Source organism: Halichoerus grypus, chromosome 10 (genome assembly GCF_964656455.1).
Source record: "Halichoerus grypus chromosome 10, mHalGry1.hap1.1, whole genome shotgun sequence".
Taxonomy (NCBI): Eukaryota; Metazoa; Chordata; class Mammalia; order Carnivora; family Phocidae; genus Halichoerus; species Halichoerus grypus.
This window is the reverse complement of record NC_135721.1, coordinates 117798531-117826174: the sequence shown is the minus strand read 5'-3', so window position 1 is coordinate 117826174 and position 27644 is coordinate 117798531. Positions and strand designations below refer to the sequence as shown.

Genomic DNA, 27644 nt, shown 5'->3' with positions numbered 1-27644 from the left:
TGGGTGGCTGGCCTCACTGTGCCCTGGAAGCCTCCCCGGGGCTGCTTCTGCCCAAGCCACAAGCCTTGTGTCACTCTTCGGGACAGGGCTGGGAGGCCCAGAGAGGTCACCAGTCCACACGCTCCCCTTCCCCGCTCCAGCTGGGCAGCCTCCCCGCAGGACTCCGGAGCAGCCGCGGGGGCCACCGTGATGCTCTCTGAGCCTCCGTTCCCTCACAGCGAGTGAGGCCCACCACTGACCTTCCTCAGAGGCGTCCCAGGACAGCTGCTGGGAAAGTGCCGAGTGAAGAGCAGAGGGTACTGCTCTGCTACAAAGAATGCCAGCCAGGAATACCAAAACTAGCTTTAATTTGCCCAAAAGTCACATGGCGCCATGTAAAAACTTTCTGGATGGAGGCCCAGAGAGAGTCCATGCTGAGGCCAAGGGGGTTTCTAGAAGTTCTCCAGCAAGCCCAGGATGCGCTTTTGCTCGTTCTCCCGGAACTCTGGGCTCCGGCCGTCCCCGATGTTCTCCGCATACTCTGGGGGAGACAAAGGCAGCGTGAGGCATGGCCTTCCCTAAATCCCCGCTCCTGCCTCGCATGCTGTGCTAACACCTCCAACAGCAGCCCCCGGGGCCGCTGTGGCCGGAGGCGCTCGGTGCACAGGGCCCGGCTCACCTGTCCTCACTGAGTCCTCCCCAGCCGCATCCCCCACTCACACACGCGGTCATTGGCGCACGAGAAGCGGGTGCCTGCCACAGGCACGCTTGCTCCGGCCAGTGTCTGTCAGAGGGTGACCCTGACCAGCAGCAGCAGCATGCGGGAACTTGTCAGAAACGCAGATTTGGGGCCCAACTCAGACCCACGCACAGACCCAGCAGTCCGTGTGAACGAGCCGTCCAGGGAGTGACAACACACGCAAATTTGAGAACCACTATTTGAAGCAATAGGGATAAAGTAATGATCAAAAGAGATGAAAAATCTCCGCTCTTGTGAAGCCCACTTTCTAGTGGGGGAACAAGCAAGTGAATAGCACAGAGAGGGGGGCTGTCAGAAGGCCTCACAGAGACGTGATGAAGACCTGAGGCAAACTCCGCTGGGCAGGCCTGGGAGCGAGCGGCAGAGGGCTGGCCAGTGAAGAGGCTCTGAGCGTGGACGGTGAATGTGGAGGTCCGTGTGGCCGGAGCTCGGCACTGGGGACAGGAAGGCGCGGCCACAGACCACAGGGCCTGTGGGCCGCTGCAAGGACTCTGGCCTTTCCCCTGCGCCCAGAGCTGTGGGAGGGCTCTACGCAAAGAGTGACGGCTCACTCCAGTGGCTGTGTGGGAGATGCCCTGAAGGGGACAAGGGCAGAAAGCGGGAGATGTGATTTGATGGTGGCTGGGACCAAAAAGGTCACAGCTGGGGTGACAAGTCTTCAGATTTTACATGCATTCTGAAGATAGGCTGGAAGTGGGGTGCTAGAGAGACACGTGGATATGGACATCACCAAGAAGTATGACAGAATAGTGGAGAAGGTGACAGTAAGCCTTGAATTCCCCCATGAGGGGAACAGGTGCTGCACCACCAAGGAGGGGTTAGGGTACAGTCTCTGGATGTGAGATTCACACAGCTGGAAGTTTTTAGGTAAATGGGGAGGTGGGAGAAACAATGGTGTCGAGATGGTCCTCCCTTGTCTTCAGTGGCAGGAAGATGTGGGAGAAAAGAGCCACCACTGGAGAGGGCCCACCCCTGGGAGAGGTGGGTTTCAGTTAGAGCACAAAGGCAAGGAGAATGCTCTAAGAAGGAGGAGGACACAGAGGATGACAGCGAAGACAGATCTCCAGAGAACACCATCAGAGCATCAAGGTAGGTCACCACGTGATCGACTTTACCCAGTTATCCCAGCACAATACTTACAGCTCTCCATTTCATTTTCAAAAGTATCCCCTCAAATTATATAGTCACCCTGGTTTTAGGAGGTGGGGCATACGGTGCAGAAATGCTGTGGGACTTAGGGACTGGAGTGCAGGGCATGGGGGTGGGGGTGGGCTTCCTACAGTGAGTCCCAGGAGGAAGGACAGAGAATGTGCTGGAAGGGAAGGGAAGACAGTGTTCTCACTGCCCACAGACTCACAGAGGGAGACTGTGACATCGTGGGCTGGGTTTGAACCCTGTCTCCGACTCACAATCCTAAGTGACCTTGGGAGGGTCTCCTCTGAAAATGTATAGAAAGTACTTGGCAAACAACAGATGTTCAAGACACATAGCTCCCTCCCCGAGGCTCCTTTGCTCAGGCCAGCAGGGCCACATGTGGAGAGCCCACATATCCCTGCAGGCCCCTCTTAAGGGCCCTCTTCTTGGTGAAGCCCACCTGGTGCCCTCTTCCTCTGGCTCCTGTCCTCAGGCCAGGGTCCCCATCACAGGCCCGACTTCCAGACCACCCTGAACTTGATGGGGAGGTTCAGGAAGGCAGAGGCATGTGCCTTACTTTTGGCTGAATACCGAGCAGAGTCTGGCCGAGAGTGAACTGTCAGTGTGGCGTGGTGCACAAGCTCTCAGAGTAGTGGACTAGGGTGACTGCTTGCGTCCCTGCCCCGCTCCCCACACTGGGCAGCTTCAGGTAGAATAGACAACTCTGGGCAAGAGGCTTTTACATAATAAAACATCCGCTGATCCAAATCAGACAAAGACTGGGGAGAGAGAAGAAAGTGTGCAACCCCTCCCCTGCTCCCTCCCACCCCCACCGTGCTGGGGAATAACTCTGCTCCTGCCACTTCTTCATTTTTCCTCCTTCCTCTTTATTACTTTGGGCATGTGCCGGAAAACGGGATTTGGGGTTCAGACATGTGCCAGCTGTGTGTCTCCCCCTGGGAATCGTCCTCTTCCATGAGATGCATTCATCACCTCCACCAGCAAATGGCTGTGATGCCTTCTATTAAAGGCCCCTTCAAGAAAGGGCTGGGGTGATGGGAGAACAGGATCTGGGCTGCAGAGACAGTTAAAGGGCTGTACGTAAGTGCTATCTCTTACTCACATGTGAATGATCTAGTAGTTGCTGCCCCAGGAGACAGAGAAAAGACCATTATAGCATTTAATACCCCCAGAGGCATGGTCTGGAAGCAAGAGTCTTAATGGATTGAACTAACACTTTGCTCTCCTAATGTATTCTCAGACCCAGGAGGGAGGCAAGTGGAGGAACAGTCTGATCCTTTGGGGCAGTGATTTTCCAACTCAAGCCAGCTTCCCTGTAGGGACATAATCTCTTTCTAGAGACCCACAGGTAGAGGAAACCAAAGTCCGTATCAAGGGGATTAGAAAAGGCCAAGGCCTTAGAAAAAAATACAAGCACACAGAGTACCCATCCCATGGCCCATCTCCTGTTACTCTGTGGGGAAGGGGGAAACCATCAGATTCGCTGGTGTCTGGCAACAGGCTGAGAACAGAACAGGCACAGTGTGGAAGAGGGGCTGTCTCCTCCACAGTGGGTGCCAGGTGTGGAGGTATGATGACTTGTCTGATCTTGGCAGCAATTGTGCAAGGGACAGAATGCCATCCCTGTCTGCAGACGAGGACACTGAAGCTTATTAGAGAACTGGAGCAACGTGCCCAAGTTCGGGACGGTAGAGAGGCTGAAATTCAAACCAAAACATGTGTGAGTTGGGAAAAAGGCACCTAAAGAGCCAGTGGGCGGGAGAGCCAGTCCCCAAAGTGGTATCTTTTTACTAAGCAATATGCCACCTTGCCTGTTCCCTACCCTCTGGGGAGAAACTGCACTGTGAGTGCTCCAAAGCAGCCCAGCCCCACAGGGCTTCTGGCTACAAAGTCCTCCCAAAGGCTAAGACTCTGGATGCCATGTCCTGTGGTAAAGGGGCCCCAGTGGCCACAGATGTGGAGCGGGTCAGAATGTCAGAACTCGCAGGGCCCTCAGAAACACAGTGCAACTCTGAAGGGCGGGTGACTGGCCAGGGTCCCGCAGCAAGCCAGCCATGGAGCTGGGCCCAGAACCAGGTCAGATGAGGCCCCAGTGCTCTTCCCCGGCCATTGGCAGCCGGCATAGCTGTGCCCCGCGCCCTCACTCTCCGCCCCTTACCCCTACTCATTCTTTGTTTCCATAGTAGAATCCTATTTGGAGCAAATCTTGGTGGTGCCAGCTACCTCTGGTTATTGTAGCTGCTGCAGCAGTTCATAAATATTGAACAGATTCCTCCCAGAGGTCTTGGGGAAGAGTTCTCTTTGCTGTATGTGTGTGTGTGTGTGTGTGTGTGTGTGTGTCTAAGAAAGGAAGAGAGAATGCAGAAAAAGAGAGATGCTAGATGAAGGGGGAATTGGGAGTGGGGTAGAGGGAGAGCGGGCTGGGGGAGAGCGGGAGAGAAGAAGAGGGTGAGTCGGGCTGGAGAGAGTGAAAAAGATGGTGTGCACATCAACTCCCTTCTCTCCTGCCCCAGCATTTTCAAATGCTCTTATAATAAAGGCTTTGATGGAGCTCAAAAACAGGCAGCAGTGCTGAACGCATAAATATTAAAGCAAACTTTAGACAGCGGGTTTACTATTCAGACATGGAATACAAGCTGTTCTGTTTATGTTAAGAGGGAGAGGGAGGGGCCCTGGGGCTGGTGGGTGGGGAGAACTGTCTTCAGGGCAGAGACTTGGGCCGAGCTCACAAGCCTGGTCCAGACCCCTGAAACTGAAGCCTCAAATGCTCACCCTTTAAAAAATGCAGGAGGAAGGGGGTGGGGGAGGAGAAGAATGCCCCTATTTTCACACTGGAAACTCTGGAAGACACAGGCATCACCACAGACTAGAAACTGGGAAAGGAAAGTCCATGTCCAACAGATTCCTTAATGACAGCGATGAACCTGGAAGGTCTAGTGTCACACTTCCCTAGGAGGAGGACACTCACCTGTAGCTACAGGACACAAGTGCATCAGGGATTCCACTAAAATGACACCCATTTAAAGGAGAAGGATTCTGGGTGGTGTACGCAAACAGTGAATCATGGGACACCACATCAAAAAACTAATGATGTACTCTATGGTGTTAATTAATAAAATTAAAAAAAAAAGCAAAAAGAAGCAAGCACATGAAAAATAAATAAAAGAGGGGCGCCTGGGTGGCTCAGTCGGTTATGCGTCTGCCTTGGGCTCAGGTCATGATCCCAGGGTCCTGGGATCGGGTCCCGCATCGGGCTCCCTGCTTGGCGGGGAGCCTGCTTCTCCCTCTCCCTCTGCCTGCAGCTCCCCCTGCTTGTGCTCTCTCTCTCTGACAAAAAAATAAATAAAATCTTAAAAAAAAAAAAAGAAGAAATAAAGAAATAAAAGACTAAAAAGAAAAAAAAAGGAGGATACTTATCATGCTAACAGGGGTCATGTTCCCATTGTCCTGAGGACACTTGAGCTGCCGGGAAAGCACCCTCCCCTCCCCCACCAGGCCCCGAGGAGTCTGGTCCATGTGCTGAGTCCAGGCTGCTGTCACCTCCAGGTCAAAGGATTAGGCCAAGAAAGCCAGGGAGGGAGCCTCCATTTGCTGAGCACGTACTCTGTCCCAGGCGCCTGACTGTAGTTCGACTTGAGCAATATTCACACACACCAGGTCCGTGTTTTACCGAGAGGAAACCAAGGCTCAAACACATTATCTACTAACTTAGCCAAAGTTACACAGAGAGCCAGAATCACGCGGGTCTGTGTGTCTCCGATCTGTTTCTTGCTGGAGGAGCTCACGCGCGGATCCCAGCAGTAGAGCAGCTGACCTGTGGCAAGCATGTGCGTGCGCATGGTGCCTCCCCGGATTCAGAGAACCTGGTGAGGCAGCTTATCTCCACCTCACAGATGAAAGACTGTGGCTTAGAGAGGGTAACAAGCTGCCCAAGGTGAAATGCACGCCTCTCCAGGATTCTCTCCTGCCTCCGAACACTCTAGTGGTCACAAGTAGCCACGACTTGGGGCAAGTCACGCACACATCAACACGTCATCAGAAGAGAAATCCTGTCAGCTTCTGCAGCTTCAAAATCTCAGAGGCAATGCTAAGGTTACCAAGAGCCCCAAATCAATATGGAAATACATGTTTATGAGCTTCTAGAGGAGATTTCAAGCCATAAAGCCCAAAAGCAAATCAAAGGGCGAGGAGCCAATTTCTTAAAGCATTTTGAAGTCTTTGGCTCAGTCTTTTTGCCACCAATCAAAGAGTTTTGAGTCAGTAATCCTCTGAGCTTTCCCCTGCACAACAGCCCGGCAGGCACACGGTCTTCCGACAACTTTCGCCAGTGACTAAGACATTGAAGAGACTTGCCAGCAGCTTCCACGGTAACACTTGGCACAAGTATTTACACTAAACAGTATTTCCAGGTCACAGTTCCTACACCACATCCAAGGAGGTGGCCCCTCAAGGATGGACATCTGTGCCTGCCCTTAGAGGTCTGTCACATGCTTCCAGAAGCCACCTCCTTAGTCACTTATTAGCTTCACGGAAAGGACAAGGGTGGCTGCCAGGGGCCAGGGAAATGGGGGGAGGAGAGATGGGGGGTGAGTGTTTAATGGGTACAGAGTTTCAGTTTTGCAAGATGAAAATCAAATGTGTGGATAAGTGGTGGTGTCGGTCACAATGGTTAAAATGGTAAATCCTGACATATATTTTACCACCAAAAAAAAGGTAACTCCTCTGTGTAGCCTCCCTGGATCTTCGTTCCTTTTAATCTGCAGCAGGATGAACTCTGCCTTCGTGACTCCTGCTCTGTGTCTTAGCACTGACTTCATGCTGCTTTGTGTAGTGATCAGTCATTTCACCTGTGATGGGACTGTATGCCCCCCAGGGACAGGGCCTCCTAAGTGTCTCATTCATCTTAGGAGCCCACCTAGTGCCCTGTGATGCCAGGTGGGTGCTCTATAAAAGTGGATGCCCTCAATTTTCTTTCTTAAAAGATGGGAGGACTGTATCAGCCAACCAACAATTTAGAGGTTTCCTTCCTGCCAGATGGAAGAACGACTGTGTATAGTTCTGAGTTTTGATCTGGTTTCCAACATTATTAGTGACTCAGGTAATGTCCCTTAACCCCCGTAAGTCTTGGTTTCCTTATCTGCAAAATGGAGATTGTAATCCTGTTTTCTAGGGCTATTGTGAGAACCAGAGAATACACACAGAAGCCTGGCCCAGAGGACGTGCTCAGGAGTGACCCCTCTACCTACCACGGTCCTGGATTTCTGGAAGAGCACAAAGAAGCCTGAAGCACTAGCTCACCGCCGTCCCCCCCACCCCACCCACAGTAAGCACTAACTGAGCCCCTTGTCGGCACCAGTCATGGGCCAGGCACAAGATGACAGGCAGGAAGACTGTCACCGCCCTCATGGGGCACATGGTGTGGCCTGCCCTTCTCTGGCAAAGAGACCACCCTCTCCTACATGGGTGCCACAGTGCTCAGGCCTGGAACAGCTGCCAGCTCCAGGGAAGGCTGGACTTTGGGACCGCCGAGTAAGCAGTCTGCAGAAAGAAGGACTTTAATGAGCCATCAATTATTCCCAGCTCTCTTGGCACCCCCAACAGAAGAGGAGGGAGGAAAATGGTTGAGAAAGGGGACTGAGATACAAAGGGAAAAGACCCCTGCTGGGCTTGCCTCATCAGCGTTTTCCTGGGACCTCAAGGGATACATCAGCTGTCATCCTGCCAGCAAAACTTAGGAAATATGTAGGCCATAAAATCAAAGAAAAAGCTTGCATCTAATTAGTATGTTAAAAAAAAAAAAAAAGGAAGCAACCCAAACTGGAAAACAAAATTAAAATCAAAGAGGACAGACTGATGAGCTGGTTTTCTTTATGAGGCTTTGTTTTCTCATGCTTTTTGATGGAAGGAAGGGTGGAGGAAGAAGGGGGAGGGAGTGAAGGCTTTTAAGGGGGAGGGCCTGAGCAGTCTAGCCATCCACCCCACCAGCCAGCCTGACCTGTTTTTAACACCAACACAGCCCTGAGGGGCTCGCTGGCTGCAGACAGGCAGGCCACATGGGCTCGGCTCCCCCGCACAACACCACAGGCAGAAGGGCTTCCCTGAGGTGGGAGTGAGCCACGGCGGGCGCCTGCCAGTGCACGCAAGGTCGATAACCCTTTGATATACTGTCCTATCCCTGGGCCATCTCTCTCTGCCTGGGATGTGTCTTTCCCCCTGGAACACTCTTCCCAGTCCTGGGAGGAGCCTCTCCCTCCTCTGGGAGTCCACGGAATGGCCTGGCTCTCCAGAACTGCTCTTACCACTCCGTTAGCACACTGTTCACAACTTCAACCAGCACTTAGCACGTTGTAATTAGTTTCGAGTATCTCGACTGTGAACGTCTCAAAAATATGGCTCTTGCTTTTTCTTCTTTGCATCTCTAGTCCTGAACACAGAGCCCGGCACTCAGCAAATGCCGGCTCAGTAGCTGCTGCAGCATGTATGTCATTTAGCTTGAATTACGGCTGGTCACTTACACATCCATGTCCCCAGAAGATTATAAACTCCACGAGGGCAGGCGCCGTGTGGCCCCTGAGTACAGTATCTAGCATGGTGCTTAGCCCCGAGACAAGTCTCAGCAAACATCTGCCAAATTCAATTTGCACAAGGGTGGGGCTGAATTCAACAATATGTAAAATATTCACTGGGTTCTCATTACGTGCCCAGCATTGCTCTGGGTGCTGAGGAGACACGGTGAACAAGCCAGACAACGTCCCCACGTCACGGAACTTACATTTTAATGTATGAGACACACAAAAAGAGTAAACAAAGGCATAAATAAAAACAATTACACATTGGGATAAGGGCTAGGAAGGAAATAAACTGGGTGCTCCGATGGGAAGTAACAGATGGAGAGCGCTGCACAGATTCAGGATGGAGGCTAGAGGCGGGACTGGCGGGTTTACTACCCCACTGGCTGGGCAGCGTGATGGAGGGAGAACCGAAGGATTAGCCTGGCAGACCTCGGGGGAAAGAAAGCAACAGAGCAGAGGACCAAGAGCGGCGGGAACGAACGCGGCATCTGCGCAGGCCGCTCCATCAACAAATCTCCACTCCGCATCCAGTCTGTGCCCGACAGCCCACGACGCACTGGGGGGCTAGACCGGGACCTGAGGGAGACAGAGCCTGGCTCACAACAACTGAAAACTCTGAGTAACCTAAGGTATATGTGCGAGGATTTCACAGAGGAAAACATCCACCTACTACATGTCAGTATCCGTTAAAAACACCCTTTCTTTCTCAGAAGATCACTGTGTTGATTGCAAGGATGGAAGTGCAGGGAGAAGCCTAAATGCAAGACAGGAGAGCCGAGAGCGATGAAAAGTTCTAATTGAACAAGTGGGTGTTAGACGTAAACGCCATTTACAAACTGGAGTTGCCAATCACCACAGCTTCACCTCGGGGAGGAGGCAGCCTGACACGCTGTGTAGTAATTCACGCGAGCGAGACACGGAGCGGGGAAGGAGCACCCAGGATGCCGCCGTGCTGGGCTCACAGGGTGCTGGGCTTGCTTCCTGAATGGTTTCCCTTTCCTCTTTCTCTGAGGGAGAAAACGAGATCCCAATACCTCAAACTCTCTGTCTGCAACACGGACACAGTGGAGGTCCCACTGCCACTGGCCTGGGGTGGCCGTGCTAAACACGGGGTTTCCTGCTCCCATGCCTTCGCGCACACTGTTCCTTTGTTCTGGGATGTCCCGGTCCCAGTCTCTAAGACCCAGCTCGATGCCACTTTCACGAGACTTCCCGTAAGACTGTAGCCATGCCTCACTTATGATAATGATGATGACAATTATCATCATATTTCATAATATTCATAATAGCTAACATTTACGGAGAACTTATTAAGGGTCAGACATTTCAATCTATCATCTTATTTAATCTTCTCACCCATCCTATGAGGTCACAAGAGCAATTGGGTATCTCACCCCAGGTAACACAGTAAGTAACAAAGCCAGGATTCAGTCCCAGGAGCCGGATCCCAGAGACCATGGCTCTTAACTTCTCTTCACTTTATTGTATGTACCCTTTATCTTCACATTTCATCTCCCACCTGTCATGGGAGTTATAAGCCACTTACAGGCAAACCCTTTGAGTAAATTTAGCCTATTCCTTCACCTTAGAAATGGGCAGAACATGGGCCAGAGCGGGAAAATGAAAATCTGCCCACAGCTACCAGTCTACCCTGGCTCTCTCTGATCTCTGGCAGGAGCCGTGTCCAGCACGGGCCTCTACTGCTGTGTGTGTGAGTCTGTGCTAAGGGGCCCACGGGCACAGAGTCCAGCTCAGGTACCCTTGTGACTGCGAGCCTGCACACCAATGCAGGCCTTGGGAGCCTCCAGCTGAGGAAGGTCCCAAAGATGTCACAGCATTGGAGGGACTCCCTGGGGTAGCTGAGGGCAGGAGGGACGCTCACCTGACTGAGCACTATCTGTGTGCCAGGCACCATCTATCACTGGGTACGAACTGGACGCTGTTTTGTAGTGTCTCCTGAACCTTTGCAAAAGTTCTTCTAGATCACACTCGCACGGCTGGGGGAAGGCAGAGCCAAGGCTGGATGGCAGGTATGTTCTTTCTGCTACACCACACTGCCTCAGATTCACTTCCTGCTGTCTTGCATAATTCCGGGTATTTCCTGTTACTTCCTTGTTTTTTTCCCCCTAAGAAAGCAATTTCCTTCCACTACATGTAGTTTGGAACTGGGCTTTTTGTTTCTTGTTTTGTCTTCTTCTTTCTTTTTAATTTTTAACAAATATTTCTAAGCCCTGCTGCCTCTTGTTTGTTATGTATTTTAAATGCTGGAACTGAAGGGTCAGAGGCATAGAATGAATACCTAGGCCAGTCCTCGGTATCCGGACAAAGATGACCTGGACACACAGTGCATGTGACAACACACTTAAGCCTGCAGTGCAGAGAATGCTGTGCACCAAATGCCAGGGATATTGACAGAGACTCAGAAAGTAAGCATCACTTAGTTCTCCCAGAGCCTCACACACAAGCAGCACACAACTCACCCTTGATGATGTGCCTGACGATTTTGATGGAGCTCCCTCGCATGTTCAGGATCTGGTGAACCCTCTGGCGAATCTGTGAGGAAGGGGAAGGGAGGGGAGAGAAAGGAAAAGCACTGTTTGTCTTGGCAGACACCAGCATCCATCCTGTGCAAAGTGTGCACCTCGCGCCCACCCCTGATGGAGCGGGCCCACACAGAGTGCAGGGAGTTAAGGAGGGTGGATCCGCTTCTTTCTTGGAGTCTCTGCCCAGGCAGGGGACCAGGAAGGAGGCAGGCATGGACAGGCCCGTCAGGGGCAGCCCCTCCTACCTGGGGCACGTTGGCATTGCAGATCTCCGCCATGATGTAGCAGATGTGCTGAAGGACAAAGAGCCCCGCATCTAAGCGCCGGAGGTAGAACTCGTCCTCCGTGTCGTTGTCTATGATCTCCCCGCGCCGGACCATGTCCTGCAAGCGAATGAGCATTTGGGACAAATGAACTGGCCAGTGAGCCCATAATACACAAAAGAACAGCAACTACACCACCACCACCACCACCACCAGAAGACCATTCCACCATGATGTCTCTTGCTCCTCCCATTATCTTCTAAAGTACCTTTCTTATGTTCTCATTTTTAATGGACTAAAGGTCCAGGGAGTCAGATCAAAGCCCATTTTTTTTACCTGCGCAATGAGTCAAGGCCAAAATGATCTCATCCACATATTCAATCTAAAAAAATAAGCTGATGGGGACACAAATCTCAGCTATTTATCTGCTTCCACTCATTCTCTAGTCTTCGCTTCCAGCCCCGGTACATCACCTCTCTAAAAGACCTACAGATTTCTCTCTCCCTCCCCAGTCGGGTCAAACTCGGGCAGAGCGGTCCTGTCTCCACAATTCTGTCTTGATGCCCTGGTGAGGCTGATGGTGATGGCACAGACACCCATTGTACATACACGTGCCCCTTTGGGCTCACATTGCATCAGTAGCAAATGCCACCACCCTTTCCATTTCACGTCACCAGCAGGCACTCCCCTAGGCCAACACCCCAACGAGCAACAGGAGTCTCTTTCCTCAACCATTGCAATCCCAGACCTATCAGACTTGCTGTCCTCAAATCTATTCCTCTCTAGTGGATTCTTTTTTTTAAACAGTTTTATTGAGATAACAATTCACATACCATACAATTTGCCCATTTAAAGTGCACAATGAGGGGCGCCTGGGTGGCTCAGTTGGTTAAGCAACTGCCTTCGGCTCAGGTCATGATCCTGGAGTCCCAGGATTGAGTCCCGCATCGGGCTCCCTGCTCAGCAGGGAGTCTGCTTCTCCCTCTGGCCCTCCCCCCGTCTCGTGCTCTCTCTCTTTCATTCTCTCTCTCTCAAATAAATAAATAAAATCTTAAAAAAAAAAAAAAATAAAGTGCACAATGTAATGGCTTTTAGTATATTCAGAGCTGTGCAACCGGCACAATTGTCTTAGGACATTTTCACCACCACCCCTGAGTTCCCCAACTAGTGGATTATTATTGCCTCTGCCACCAGAGCTCCTCTCCCCATCTCTGGGCCTTCGCTTCCTTCCTTCCTTAGGATCCTGGGGTATCTCTGAAGCTAGCACTACTTTTATGCTACCTCTACCACACCTTTCCTGATTATGGAAGGCTAACACTGCTCCCTTCCGAAATTCCTGAGCATGCCTCAACATGCCTCTCCCCTGCATGACCTCCTCTCGCACAGTGATTTCCACCATCACCCCCCTGCCCCGTTGCTAACTCCCATCTACAACTCCCTTCATTTCATAAGGGTGGACTATGAACTCTGGTAAGGCAGGGACTGAATTCTGTCTTCATGTGCCCACTCAGTAAACATCCATGCACTGAATGAAGGGGAAAAGACATCTCTGTTTTGGGCTGTCAGCTCTCAGGAGTAAGATCTGGGTGAGGAACTCATCCCACATGATTGTCAGACTGGCTTGAGAAGACAGGTGCTTGACACATGCTTTTGACGACAACACCATTTCTTAATTCTGTCAGTAGTTTTATGGCCGTGGTTCCCTCTGACAACTCGGGCTCCTGTCACTGATAAAAGCCCCTGGGACCCTGCTTTGCACTCTCCCAAACTTGAAGGACTTACCACTTGGTCATCAATCTCCCACAAGGACCCTTCAGAGACTATTTAGACGCAGACAATGCACTTCTTTACTTGCCCAAGGGGCCAGCCTGCAGCCACACGAGGCGACTTCTCATCTCACTCCTGAAGGCCTCCGTCTGAGGCAGAGGAGGGCTGCACTTCCTGGCAAATCACCACCGCTAATTCCTAGCTTCATTTAGTAGCAAATTCCTTGGTAACCTGGTAATAGTGCTAATGTTCATGAGGTAGTCATGGAACACTGGACTGATGTCTGAGGAGTTTAAAAATAGAAGGGTCTCTTTAGTTTCTCATTTACTCATAATTGTAACTTCCTGCTCCAGAACTCCTAAGTGTTCAGCAGCTGGGGCACAGGAAGCAAAATTACTCCGGACTTCCACTCATGCAAAAAGCATTTGCTGTTAACACTTTACATTTCTATAATGCTGTAGGGTTTAAAGTGTCATTATATATATGGTCCTGAGTACCACATTTAAAGAGAGCAGGGAGGAGATTATTAATCCCATTGTACAAATCAAAATTCAAGACACACAGAGGTTAAGTAAGTTGCTCGTAATTACAGGATTACCAGTTACTAGAATATGGACTCCCTGGGGACAGGAATCCTGTCTGATTCACCTCTGAGGTAGAAATGATTAACATAATACCAAGTGCTCAGATCCCAGCCCAGCTAAGCGCCCAGCAGCAAGGGTGCCATTCTGAGCATTGATTTAAGGCAGAAAAAGAATGAAAATGGAGGTAAGGGGATGCCCTGGTCTTAGTCATGGAGGGGCCGACTGTCTGGGGAGGCCACAGGGACACAGGAAATGACCGGAGAGTAAGGGGATATTAAAGATAATGACAGGTGGTGTGCTGATCATGGTTGGCTAAGCTGAGAGGGCATCTGGGAAAGAAGTGACTCCTGGGTAACCCTTCCAGGCTCCTGAGAGACAGCAGAATGAAGGCCTTAAGGATGAGGACATCCAGGGGTCTCATGAGGCCTCATGAGGTCTCCAGAGGCCTCATGCTGCTCATTGCTCTCTGCTCACCAGCAGCCTGCCCCCCCCCCCACCTTGCACACAGAACAGACAGGCCTGCCCTCGGCTCTCTGTCTACTCACCTTTGCTTGCCATGTTGGTACTTTCCCCAGCCCCCAATCTCTATCATAATATAGTTAAAATCTAAAATGCGATATTCCTTTCAAAACTTTTCCTGAGAGCTTTGAAAACTTCTCAAAGTTTTCCAACTTGCAAACTTTTCCAGCTAGATACTAGGATTTTTCGGTCCTGAAAACCCTCAAGACTTGGACTTATACCTCTTTTACAGCACCTCCCATGACCTGCCTTACAGCAGTTATTCCGATGTGTGTCTCTTTCCTGTGTAGGCTCCTTGAAAGCAAGAGGTGTGTTTCACTCTTCTTTGTACCCTAGAAAACACCTTGCATAGTACTTTGAGCACAGTGGGCTCTTGGAGAGCATTTGTCAAATAGGACTGAAAAATGCAGGTAGAAGTTCAGCGCTGTTTAATGAGTTGTGTGTGCTAAGACTCTTGTGGATGGGGAGAAGGGGGAGCATTAGACATGGTGCGGGACAGGACCTCGGATGGCCAGCTGGTGGGGGCCTGAACGCTGGCCAGAGAAGTGAGACACGATGGGCCACAGACTGCATGAGCAGGGAGATGTCCTGAATGAGAATATGTAACTCCTGTGTGGCAGACACACTGGCTCCCAGCACTGAGAGCCATGCAGAGTGCATGGCTGGGAGGCCATAGTACCAGCCTCTGTGAGGAGCAGATCAGATGGAGGAGAGAGGAGGTGACAAAACCTTAGAGGTTTGCCAACATGGAAACTGGAGTGGAACACATTCCATTCATCCACCTGATAAAGATTTCCTGAACACCAGACTGTGGGCCAGGTATTGTATGATGTGCTGGGGGCAGCAAAGATAAACAAAAGAGTCCACAATAATCAAGGAGATTATAGCCTAATAACGTTGCCAGGTTGTTAATTTTTAAAAATGTAGTAACATCTATGATCAAGGGCCTCTCAAATTGTACTGCGTGCCGTGGGCATCCAGAAGGACATACTATGTCTGTCTGGGGGGTGTGTGTCAAAAGACTTCAAAGGAAATGTACATTTGAGGTGGACTCTGAAGGAGTCGGACAGGCTGGAAAGAACATTCTAAGCAGAAGGAGTAACAGCATGGATCAAGGCATAGAAAAGTCAACTTGGCTAGGGTGAGAGAGATCAACAGTGGAACACCAATATCACTAAAAGAAAGGTTAGAAAGGAGTAAGGGAGTGTGTTTTTTGCTTATAAAGATCCTGGCTATCAGCAGATCATGTTATTTTTGATTGATTGCTACATACGAGGCATTGTGTGAGACAGTGTGAATAAAACCCACTGCTGCCACCATCTATCCCCCTAGGAGGAACAGCCAGTGTTTACTGAGGGCTTGTGATGTGTCAGACCGAGTCTGAGTGCTTTTAAATTCCTTTGCTTCTCACAAATATTGGAGGGCAGGGATTATTACCCCCATTTTAGATGAGGAAACGGGACTCGACAGAGGAGCCTCCCCAAGGCCAGCGGGTGGCAGAACTGGGATTCAAACCCAAGTCCGTGTTCTTTTCACACCTCCATGTTTGTGTGGGGGCAGATTTTGGAGCTGTCTTCGAGAACAAAGAAAGATGCCAAGTAAGAGTGGTAGAGGCTCAAGAATGGAGTGCAGCAAAATTAAGTTTCTTCAAATAGGTCAGAAGAGCCCTGGTGATTTCTCCTTTTTCATACTCTCCCCCACAATCTGATCTTCTTTTAACCAGACAGGCATATACCGTACTTTCCCGTTTCTCTAAATATTGTCATCCAGAAAGGATGGACCCAAGAGAGCAATGCCAAACTCCATTTTTTCCTCTTTCCTTAGAACTTCAAGACTCTGACAACGTTCAATTCAACATTCTACTTTTAGATATACGGCCAGATGATTTGAAAGTGAAAATTTCAAATGTAGATCTGAGATACGACTTTAGCTCATCTCCAAGAAAGGCATCACCATCGATGCGCTGAACATGCACAAAGATGAAACAGAGATTGGCTTCTAAGACGAAGTCTCTGTCCTGACAGTTTTAGAAGCATCATAGAAACCAGCAAGCAGTGAAGGTGACTGCTGTCAGGATAGCACCTTATCTAGCCTGTTACAACTCTGTGGGCAGGGAATATTTACTGCTGACTGGATTCAGAAAAGTTGAGCACAAACGTGCACTCTGTGTTTAAAGGGAAATAAAAGAAGCAAGATGGTTATGTATCATTCTGATGGAAAATAAGAAAGTTTGGGGACAGTTCTTGTAGGAACATCTTAAGAAGAAGTAGGATCATATATCACCTTTATTATAAATGGATTAATGAATTTCTGGCTCCATTTCTGGGATTCTAAGACACGAGATTAAAAAAAAAAAAAAACTGATCTGGCGATAAGGAAGTAGAACTAACCCCGGAAAGACTTCTCGGGGTATCTGAGACTCCAAGATAGCTGCCGGTACAACCCAACTCATGATCGTCTGGCTAGGATTCAGTCTTTGAAGTAATATAAAAGTAATATAAACATTCTAGGATCATCATGAGCTTCTCCCCACCCTATTATTTCCCTCATAGATGGCTCTGGAAGTACCAAAGGAGTCTGATTTAGAACACTGAGCACACAAGTGGACTTGCTTCACTAGCGGTAGGGAGGGAATGACTTCTGCCCAACTGACCAATAAGATATGCTTCCAAGTGACTAGACAAAAAAGAGTGAAGCTGGCTGGCCCATGTAGAGATTAAACCTGCAGCTCCACACCCTTAGCATGTGGGTACTAAACTTAGTACATGGGTACAACAGGCCACAAATACCTCATTCTAAAGATACCCAATCTCCCTTGCCTTCTTTCCCTCTTAAGAGACCCTCTGACATCACAAGAAGCATTTAATTAGACATTGGGAGTTTTCTGAATGATGATGTATTAATTCTACAAATAGGTTCCTCTGCCAAGACAGGACAGAGTACTAAACAAACTAACACTAACTTACTAGTGTCCTTAGGCAGGTCATCTAACTTTTCGTGGCCTTGGCTTCTTTGCTTGGAAACGAGAAGCCCGCGCTGGGTCAGGGAAGGGAAACAAGGTTTCACCTGGAGCGCCCGTTCTAACTCACCGCAGTGGCTGTCAAGTGCTCTACGTGGGAAAGGACTGTGGGGCCGACTGGAGCTTGTTCGAGAGGAGCTCTGAGACCAGTTAGCTCTGTCTGTGCTGACTGCAGGGTGGGGAATGGCAGGGGCCCCCACCTGTCTTCCTTGATCTCATGCTCTAGAAGGTTCCTTTTAGCTTTGATAACCCAGGACAAATCTAGGACTGAGGCACCTCCATCACCAGATGGGATGGATTTCTGCCTCTATCTGGGTGTCTATATGGACGGGCTGAAGTGGTTGACTTAGTTGTGCGCCCAGACAGTCAGAAGAGCCACCACGACAAAGGCCTCAGGTAGGAGCCAGGAAGCGTCATCCTGACATGACACAATGGTCACTGACAATGAGCTCATCCTCTGGCAATAAATTAGACTTCCCCGTGACAAAGAGACGAGACCTGGATCTGCTACTTTAGGCCATCTTGAAACAATCTGGACATGAAAATCGAGTGCTCTTCAAACGGCAATACGATTAACAGAGATTAAAGAGAAATTCCAAAAATCCAGTAACCTCCTAAAGTACTGTAAACATATCTTACTTTAAAATATTTCAGAGTGAAAATCTGTGTGTACATTAAACTGTATCTGAAATGAGACAGGAGAGTTAAGATTTAAAGGAAGTCTTTCACAAATTAATTCATTCAACTCTCACCTCTGAGGAGAGTGAAGGTGACTGTCTTCTTTGTGAAGCAATGACAACCCAACTGCCACAGAAGCACTTTCTACTTTTGAAAGCAGAGTATCTTCATTAACCTCACTTGCTGGTATGCCCTGTGTTGGGTATGCACATTTCAAATATCATTTTCAGATTTCACAGATGGAAAAATTGAGACAGATGTCAAATGACTGTCACTGAGTTTCGGTTAAAGACTCTGGTGGAACGTGATTTCCTCGTCCAAGACCTTTTTCTATTTGTCCTTTCACTCCGGCAAGAGATGGGATGCAACACACGGATAATGACAACAGCAACCTGTCCCGAATCCTCACTGTGTGCCAGGCGCTGAGCTAAGCACTTTCATGGATTTCTCATTTTTCCTCACGAGGAGCTGGGAACTTTGACTGCATCCACCCTTCAGACAAAGTTTGGCTCCAAGCCTGCGATTCCTTTCATAGTCCAAAGAAGGAAAAAGTTTGTTTTATAGACCTTTTCCAGTATTAGCATATGAACAAATAGCATTTTTTTCTTGATGCCGTATCTAGGGTCTAATGCCAACCAGCTGTATTAAATGTGAGGTCATCTTGTGGTTTCCTGGGCCTGTCTTTTCCTTGTAAATTAAAGAAACTTAAAAAAAAGGAAAAAGGGGCAAGTGGTGCCTGGGTGGCTCAGCTGGTTAAGTGGTTAACTGTCTGCCTTTGGCACAGGTTGTGATCACAGGGTCCTGGGATTGAGCCCCGCAACAGGCTTCCTGCTCAGCTGAGAGCTTGCCTCTCCCTCTCCCTCTGTTGCTCCCCACTGCTTGTGCTCTCTTGCTCACAAGTGCATGCTCTCTCTCAAATAAATCTTTTTTTAATTGTTTTTTTTTTTTAAGATTTTATTTATTTATTTGACAGACAGAGATACAGTGAGAGAGGGAACACAAGCAGGGGCAGAGGGAGAGGGAGAAGCAGACTCCCCGCTGAGCAGGGTGCCTGATGTGGGGCTCGATCCCAGGACCCTGGGATCATGACCTGAGCCAAAGGCAGACGCTTAACGACTGAGTCACCCAGGCGCCCCTAAATAAATGAATCTTAAAAAATAAAAAAGGGGGCGGGGGTGTGTGTGAATCTACAGCTAGACCAGCAAATTCCACATGTAATTTGGGAAAGTCAGAAACACAGAAGACACTCGGAAAGGTTTTGTGTTGCTCATTCCATGAGAGAGGGCTAGAATAAAAACTTAGATGGTAATTCAGTGAATGGCACATTAAGTAGAACAGACTGCAATTCACAGCAGCATAAGCCTGTTTGGGGGCTGCTAAAATAAACAGATTCATCTCCAAAGATACACAAGGAGGTGGTACGTATGGTGTCAAGGTGCCATTTCTGCAGGGTTGTGTGTTGTTTTCCCCTCCCCCAGCCATATCCTCACTTTAAATGTTAATCTGTCCTCAGGAGCACTACCGAATCACCACCTTTCCACCTGCGCCTCTATCTCTCTCAGCAGGCAAGTCGCAAGCCTCCAAATGAACATGTGGATGCCATTTCTAATCTGCCCCTGACAGGCAGCGAGCTGCCCCTCGCTGATGGAAGGAGACAGTCATAAAAGAAGCTGCTATGAAACCAATAAGAATCCCTCTTGCCTTAATAAGAGGGGACGTGACTCAGAGCCCCGATGGGTCACAGTTACTGTCTGTAGTCATGGGCAAGAACTGCCCCACCATTTACAAAAGGCCCATCTCTTTTTCTTCAAAAGCAAGGGAAGAGTTTAAGTCATGGGAAAGATAGGTAAGTGGAGATGTGTGTGTGTGGGGGGGAGGGTGCACACAAACACTACAGAAAATAAAACCTTCTAAGAGCTTCTAAAATAGGGCAGATTGTTAGAGAAGGATCCTAGAGATGGCCAGTCCTTTTTAGCTGGGGAAACTGAGGCTGAAGAAATAATAAAAGGGATTTTTTGGGGGCACCTGGGTGGCTTAGTCAGTTAAGCGTCTGCGTTCAGCTCAGGTCATGATCCTAGAGTCCTGGGATCAAGCCCCGCATCGGGCTCCCTGCTCGGCAGGAAGCCTGCTTTTTCCTCTCCCACTCTCCCTGCTTGTGTTCCTGCTCTCGCTATCTCTCTCTGTCAAATAAATAAATAAATAAAAAGGGGGGGATTTTTTTGGGGGGGGAGGAGGGAGAATGCCTAACTAGCTGACAGCAGCTCTGGTCTCAGGCCAGACCTTGGCCCACACAGGAGAACTGACTATGTGTTAAGCCCACCCACATAAGCATGTGACTGGTTGCTACAAACAATCTCATTAATCTTCAAAATGACCCTCGGTAAAGTTACCATGAAAACTAAAATATGCACGGGGCAAGTCATCCCCTGCCAGAGTTCATGTGAGGCTGAGCTGAGATTCAACCTTGGGCCGTATGACCTCAGGATTCATGTTCCTTCTAGCTACCATGATGCCTCCATGATGGGTGTGTCTTCCACTTCTAAATTTGCTGGAAAAACAAAACAAAACAAAAAATACCCACGACTGCTCATTTGAATCTTGACAACATATAAGCCAGCCCTGAGAGAACCAGAGCTTCCATGACAGCAGATACAAGAACACAAGGCCAGAAAATAACAATCCTGTTGGGACTGCTGAGGAAGGAAGATCAGGCCCTGCTTGTGGAGACTCTGCTTTAGAGGGAGAGAGAGACAAGTATAGAGGCCAAAAACACTTACAATAATAGCTACCACTTACGGCATACTTCCTTGTGCCAGAAACTATTCTAAGTGATTTCTATATATTGATCTATTTCATCTTCCCTGAAACCCTTCAAGATAGGTATTACCACTCTCCTCCTTTCCCTGATGAGGAAACTGAAGGCAGAGGCAGGATTTGGGTCTATGGCATGCAGGCTGCCGTGCACAGGGAGCACGGGGGGCCACGGGGGCCACGGGGGCCCAGGAGGTTTTCTGCAGGCCTGGCATGGCAACACTAAGCAGCACCCCTGGCACATGGTACACACTCAACATGCATCTATTGACGGACTTTTCTGCCAAAGCTCTTGAGGATACAGAGGAATTAGCCAGCTGCAGGAGAGGGCTATGGGAAAGATGGCACAGAGAGGCATTCTGGGCAAAGGAAGAAAGTTTAGGAAGGCACAGGTGGTACAGAGTAGCTTTTGCACATCACAGGGGGAGGAGTGGTGAGGGATGCGGCCCGGGGGAGGGGGGCAGGCAGGGGCCCCAGCGGGAGAGGCCTGGCAAGACCCGGAAGGAATTTAGAGCCCATCCTGCAGGTAACACAGAGCCAGTGTGCACTGGGTTTGGGTAGGGGAGTGGCATAGCTGCATTTTCAGTTTAGAAAAATCTCCGGTTACTGTGTGGGAAATGGACTGGAGAGGACAAACCTAGGGACAGGGAAACTAGTTAGTGAGGAGGGCGCTGCACTCCTACAAGAAGAAAAGATGCTGGCTGCCCGGGTGGCCACAGTGGTAGCGAGGACAGGGGAACGTGAAGAGGCTGCACAGAGATCAGAGGTAAAACTTACCAGATGGATGCACGGCGGGAGCAGGAGAGAAAGGAGGAAAAAGATGCAGCCCAGGTTTCTGACCTGGTGAAACTGGTGACTGGCCCTGGTGCAGTGAAGGAGGGGAGCGGATGATACACGGCTAGGGCCACAGACCAGGCTTTGAACTCACTGAGCCACAAAAAACTCTGGGTGATGTCCCGTGGGAGGGAGTCAGCGGACACTTGGGAGTCCCCAGCACACAGCCCTGATCTAACCAGCAGCAAGCCTGTGAGGACAGCAATGGAGAGCCTATGAACCCCACTGGAACAGGAGGGCAGGGAAGATGACAAAAGCCAAACAGAGCACGCAGGGCCACACTGCAAGGTAAGTGGCAGAGGCACAGGACCAGAACTGAGCTCCTCTGACTTCTCCACTGGCAGAAAGGATGACTGACTGGGAAGGGGGCTGGCAGGGGGGCCACGGAGGGCGAACGTGCATATGGCTACATCGGTGGGTGTCTAAAGGAGAGGAAAAAGCACCCACCATCACTGGCTTCTACTGGCTACCAGCTGTGTTCTGGCAAATTCTTGGACAGAGAAAGTCTGGGAACGACTTAGCTTAAAGAACAGCTGAGAGGAACTCTCAGCAAGATTCCCTCTTTTTAAAGCACGCCCCAGAAGCCTCCAGCACAGTTAGCAGAAGAATCAATGGCAGTCTCCTACTTCTCCTGTCTACATCCTTACCCAGTGCTTTAGGATCACATACCCCACGCATCCATTCCTGTGCTCCATCCCCTTCTGTACAGATCTTTAAATGAGTTTCAAATGCTAAGGAAATAGTCCAAGTCTGTTTCAGACATCAAGTCCTGTGGATACTGTTTCATTACAAGGAGTCCATCCTTCTCTTTCCAGGATAAAGCCTAGAATGATTTAACTGTGGCAAAATTAGCATGCAATTTGTAAGTCATTACAGTGCAAAGTATGTGGTGAGAACACTTTATTGAATAAACCTGCTGAGTATAATTTTCCCAGGAACTAAAAAAGGGAAACCTCTCTCCAAGGCTCTCCTCCCTCTTTAAAAATCCCTGCCAGTACCTATATAATTATGTCTCACTTCTGATCAGAAGCCAGGCATCTCTGTACATTTAACCGAGGGAAGCCAGAAGGAACCAATGAGAAGTCAGGACATCTTCCCAGTAACAAGGACCTTGGTATTTTCTGGACTTGGTGTTGTCTGGGGAGTCAGGTAAAATCTGCTGAGACAAGCATCCTGGATATTTACAGATCATGGAGAACTGCTGCTCACTAGAAGACTAAGAATTACATGCCCTTTAAAAGTTCAGGTCAAATCTTGTTAACCAGGAGCCCCAAGGGCATGTCCAGATACACTGTGGCCCTGGAATCGAGCAGTCACTGAAGACAATATGAAAGCAGTGGGCCACTGCCCCAGACGTGGAAGTCTTTGCCAGTTACAGATTACTGCAGTAATGTGATTCCAACTGAATGTGTGTAGAATTATCAGCTTGTCCTGTAGACTATTCTAAAGAGGAGTGTTTCACCTTGCTGAACACTGCCACAGGTAGGCCACAGAATCTACATAGATGACCTGAGATATTTTTGATGATGGGGCTAATCATAGAGCAAACAAAAGAAGAGGGTTAAAAATGAGAGTTAAGGAACAATTTAGAAAAAAACCCGGGACCTTCAATTTTCCTTAATACCCACAGACAAATGTTAATTTCATCTCATGAGCGATGGTCCTTCATTTAATGCATGTCAGTCACTATGTAAGTCCTTAGAATATGATGAACAAGAGAGATGACAGCCCCAGAGACAGAGAGTAAACAAGCAAATACTGAGAGGTTATGAAGGGGCCCTGGAGATGGGGTGATGCTACTTTCCATATGGTGATCACTGAAAACTCTCTGAGGAGGTGACATTTAGGCTGAGACCTGAAGATGGAGGGAAGCACCAGCAAGAGAAGAGTGAGGTCAGTGGGGAGAAGCAAATGCAAAGGTGCTAAGGCAGGAAGGAGAGCACAGGTGCGGGAGAGGAAGCTAATGAAACAGAGGGCACCCAGATCACGCAAAATATTGCAGTCCCAGGGGAGTTAGAGAGACAGAGAGAGAGAGAGAGAGAGAGAGAGAGTGTGTGTGCGCGCGTGTGTGTGCGCAGGAGTGATGGGGTGCAGACAGTCCTTAAAGAGACAATGAAAGGTTCTCTGGCCACCGGCTATGTGCCAAGCCCTGTGAAACAGCTTTCGGGGGTTAGGTCACTAAATCCCACCTTCTGTAATTCCCCAAAGTACACAGGTTGGGACATACACCTTAGAAAGAAAACACCACTGAGGAAGAAAATAAGGCTGAAAAGTTTAAGTTACTTGTCCGCAGTCAGAAGCAGAAGGAAGCCGGGCTCTAGAGCCCACGCTCTCCCTTCTCTCCCTCTGCTCCTTGGATTTAACTTCCCACTCGCTCCCCAAACTTGGCTCCCTCTGCCCCTGCTTTGCTCCTGCTCTTCTTCAGTTGGAAATGCCTGATGTGTGTCTATTTCTTAACGTGCAGCTTGAACCTGGCCTCCTGCACGAAACAGCTGAGGCTGCCCCCAGGCGCAGTCGACTGCTCCCTGCTCCCTGGGCACTTCTAGCCCTTGCCAGCAGCACCGCTCCTGGGGCCCCTTCTTCCCACGGGCACTTCTAACTCTCACCCCCTGCCAGTGGCTGGCCTGGTGCCTCGCACAGAGCAGGTGCCTGAGAAATATTTGCCAAATGACTGGATTCTCTCCAGTGAATCCTGGTCAATTGCAAACCGTGGCCATTTGCACTGTGCCCGTGGAAGTCTCAAGTATCCAGGGAAGATGGGAGCTCTGAGACACTAAAACTGTCAATACCTGACCCGCATTATCTGGGGCAGTACCGGACCCTGTTATCGAAGGTCTTTTTTTTTTTTTTTTTAAGATTTTATTTATTTGACAGAAAGAGACACAGCGAGAGAGGGAACACAAGTAGAGGGAGTGGGAGAGGGAGAAGCAGGCTTCCCACTGAGCAGGGAGCCTGACGCGGGGCTCGATCCTAGGACCCTGGGATCATGACCTGAGCCGAAGGCGGACGCTTAACGACTGAGCCACCAAGGTGCCCCCTAAGGTCTTTTTTGTTGCAGACTTGGTGAAGTATGGAAGTGCGTGAGATATTTATTCATTACTGATGTGACAGTCAATGTCATCAAATGCCTGAGAAATAAGCATTCAATTCAAGTCAACAAATATTTGCTGAGTTCCCAATGGGTGTAGGACATCCAAGTTTAATGGAGATGGGGTGGGGTGAGGCAGCAAATTGTTTATGACTTAAGAGAGAAGAGTGCATGAAGGAGAGGTGAAAAAGAGGTCGTTGTGTTCCGAGTCACTTTACACCTGCCAGGACGGAGCCCGAGTGCTGGCAGAGAGCACAGCTCACAAATGCGTCCCTCGTCCCCCACCCTGCCCTGTCTCTCTGAGCAACACTGAGGCTGCTGAGCACTAATGGCCTTGGAATGTTCGCCAGTGCCCAGCAAAACGGCCTTGGCATCCAGGAGACAGATGTCTGTCAGGAAATGGCAGGAGCCCGGTGCCCATGGCACACAGGAGCTCTGTGGAGGCTGGGGGAGAGTCGCTGCGGCGATTACTCTCCGTCGGTGCTAATCAATTTCACACCCTCTCAGTGCTGATCATAGATAATCTTGTGGGAAGCGGGCCAAGTTTCCTAACGGCTACACGCATGCTGCTCCCTCACGCCCAACAGCTTACTTGGTCTCCGTCAGAAAAACGTCTACTCCAGCTTCCCCTCAAATGAAGTATATGACGGGGCCAACACTCTGGTCTGTTAGGGGACTCCCTCCGGGACAGATAGCAAGGAAGATGCCCTCAGGAGAAGGACTGCCTGGCTAGCTTAAAAGCTGCATAAGAACGACAAAGGAAGCTAGGAGCACCAAGCAGCAGCGGCTCTTAGAAATGTATTGAGGTGCTTTACAGACTTTATAATAACCCCAAAAGGGAAGTGTTATTTCCATTTTACAGATGGGATGACCAAAGTTTAGAGAGGTCAACTCATTTGTCCAAGGTCTCTGAGCTAGGATGTGGCAGAGCTGGAATCCAAATCCAGGGTTCTGCGACTCGCCACTCACCCAACCTTTTCTCGGAGGCTGCTCCTCTGTACGAAGGACCGTGTGGTCACTGGTCACCCTCTCACGGTGCTCGAACTCCACCCCACTGCTAAAAGCCGGCAGAGTGACTAAAGGATGTGCACTTGAACCTGAGGGACAACACTGAGTTGAAGAGGACCTGAGAGATCACCTTTGCTGATACCGTGTTACTGCTAAGAATCTGGCTATGTACATGAAGCATGGTGACAAGCCACGGCACACAGTGATGGAGAGGTGGTGCCTGCCTGAAATTCTAGGGCCCTCGACTCCCAGGTGCTCTTTCTACCCCTGAAAATCTCCTCCAGCAGATAACACAGGTCTTCTGTCAGAGCTGGAGTTCTCATTGTCTCGTAGCTGTTTCCCTACAAAAGTCTAGGGAAATTTCAATTCTTTCTAATTATCACTCAGACGAAGAGAAAGAAGACATTACTCTGGCACTTAAACAGTCACTAAGTGTCCATCATGCACAAGTTACTGTAAAGGGAAGAAAAGATGGAAAAGGAAACCTCAGTCAAAGAACAAAATAAAGGGGGTGGGAGGGCAGAACAAAAGAGCTGTGAGTGCAACATGCTAGCATCTGAAGTCCAGCCTCAAAATTCAGAGCCCCTGCCTTTTATCTTGTAGGAGTATCACTGTATAAACGAAGAATGTCCCAGTCAGTCAATTCAATCAATCAACAAACATCTGAGGACTTACTAGGTTGAGGGAAATCCCGAGCATGATAACCACAGCTACCTGTCCACTGGCATTCATAAATGAAGGTATATCTTGTGAAAGGAGAGGGATGGATACGAAGGGGTGAAGAGAAACAGGACACAGACAACAGGGTCACTGTGTCCTCCCTCTGGGCTCTCACCCTCGCCTGAGGCCTAGCTTGAGGGCAAATGCTAGCGTCGTCGTCCCCTGTGCACTTGGGTCTGCCCCACAGCTCTGTTGCTCCAACACAGATGTGAGCAGGGGCTGAACTGGCTCTCCCACCAGTGAGGGTCAAAAGCCTCCAGTGCATCCTTAAGGCAAGAAGAACAAAAAGAGAATGGAGTGATATAGCAAATCAAGATCACAAAGAAAATGAAGTCTATTACAGACTTTGTAAAAAGCAAGGAAAGGATCCTCTGGCGATGTGACCAAAGACTGAGGAATGTCTTGCAGGGAGAATACAGATTGGACATTAAGCAACATGAATGCCTGCCCCGATGAAGGTGACAGATGAGAAAAGTAGAGGCCAGAGATGGCAGAGAACAAAAGGGAAGCAGGTGGAAAGTACATAAGGCAGGATACTAGCACAGCGAGCACAGCTCTTCAAGAAAAAACCTGACAGGTTTCGTTTCCCTCAGCAGCCACGAGCAGAAGAAATGAGGGTGGGTCCTCTGGAGCCTGGTCTGCAGGCTTTGCTGTGATGCATCTGAGCCTCTTTTCTCCAGGTCTCCAGTTTTTCAACTGTCAATGAGTGACCTCGAAATTTCCTTCCAGTTCTTATCCCCTGTGATCACCCTTCCCACGCGTCCTTCCTTCCCTTCCCGTATGACTACAGAAGCCAGCAGCAGTGTGAACCAAGACGCGCTCTGCCAGCTCTGCCGACGTCGTACCAAGTCACTGCACTGCACTTTGGCCAGATTTTTTAAGAGCAGCTCATGTCAAGGGTACTCGTGCTATCACCCAGACCCCCCGCCTGGGGGACAGGGATCAATCCGACACGTCCTCCCTCTTAAAAGGACATGCACTCCTATTAGAAGAGCAGGTATAACCACTGGCAGACTGTCACCTGCTCTGCTCTAACAACAGGTGAGGTAGCACGTGAGGGCAGATGGTACCCGTGCCCTTGCCTGTCCTGTGTGGACAGAGAAGGTACAAAGGGATCCAAATGGAATGCGAGTCGATAGTCAGTAAAAGACAGGCAGGGATACGTACATGTTTTTCCCCTTCAATCTTCTTGTCCGCCACCTGCATTGCGTCCAGATACTTAAAATGCAACTCCATCAGTCTGTCAACCTGAAAGAGAGATATTTGAGACATGAGTGAGAAGGAAAAAGAATACCAAGGCAAGAGAACAGTGGGGCTCCCATTCATCTCACTGTCACTCCTTAC

The 27644-nt window shown here is 49.5% G+C and overlaps 1 protein-coding gene across 1 annotated transcript in view; it reads right to left on the bottom strand.

The window, feature by feature from the left end:
- Positions 1–330: 330 nt before the first annotated feature.
- CTNNBL1 (catenin beta like 1) overlaps positions 331–27644 on the bottom strand; it is a 155815-nt gene continuing 128501 nt past the window's right edge. The window contains exons 13-16 of the mRNA XM_036101565.2: positions 27468–27548; positions 11255–11392; positions 10947–11019; positions 331–520 (exon numbers count right to left, since the gene is read on the bottom strand). Coding sequence (XP_035957458.1) covers positions 432–520; positions 10947–11019; positions 11255–11392; positions 27468–27548 — 381 coding nt within the window. The 3' untranslated portion in view covers positions 331–431. The remainder of the gene's footprint in view (positions 521–10946; positions 11020–11254; positions 11393–27467; positions 27549–27644) is intronic.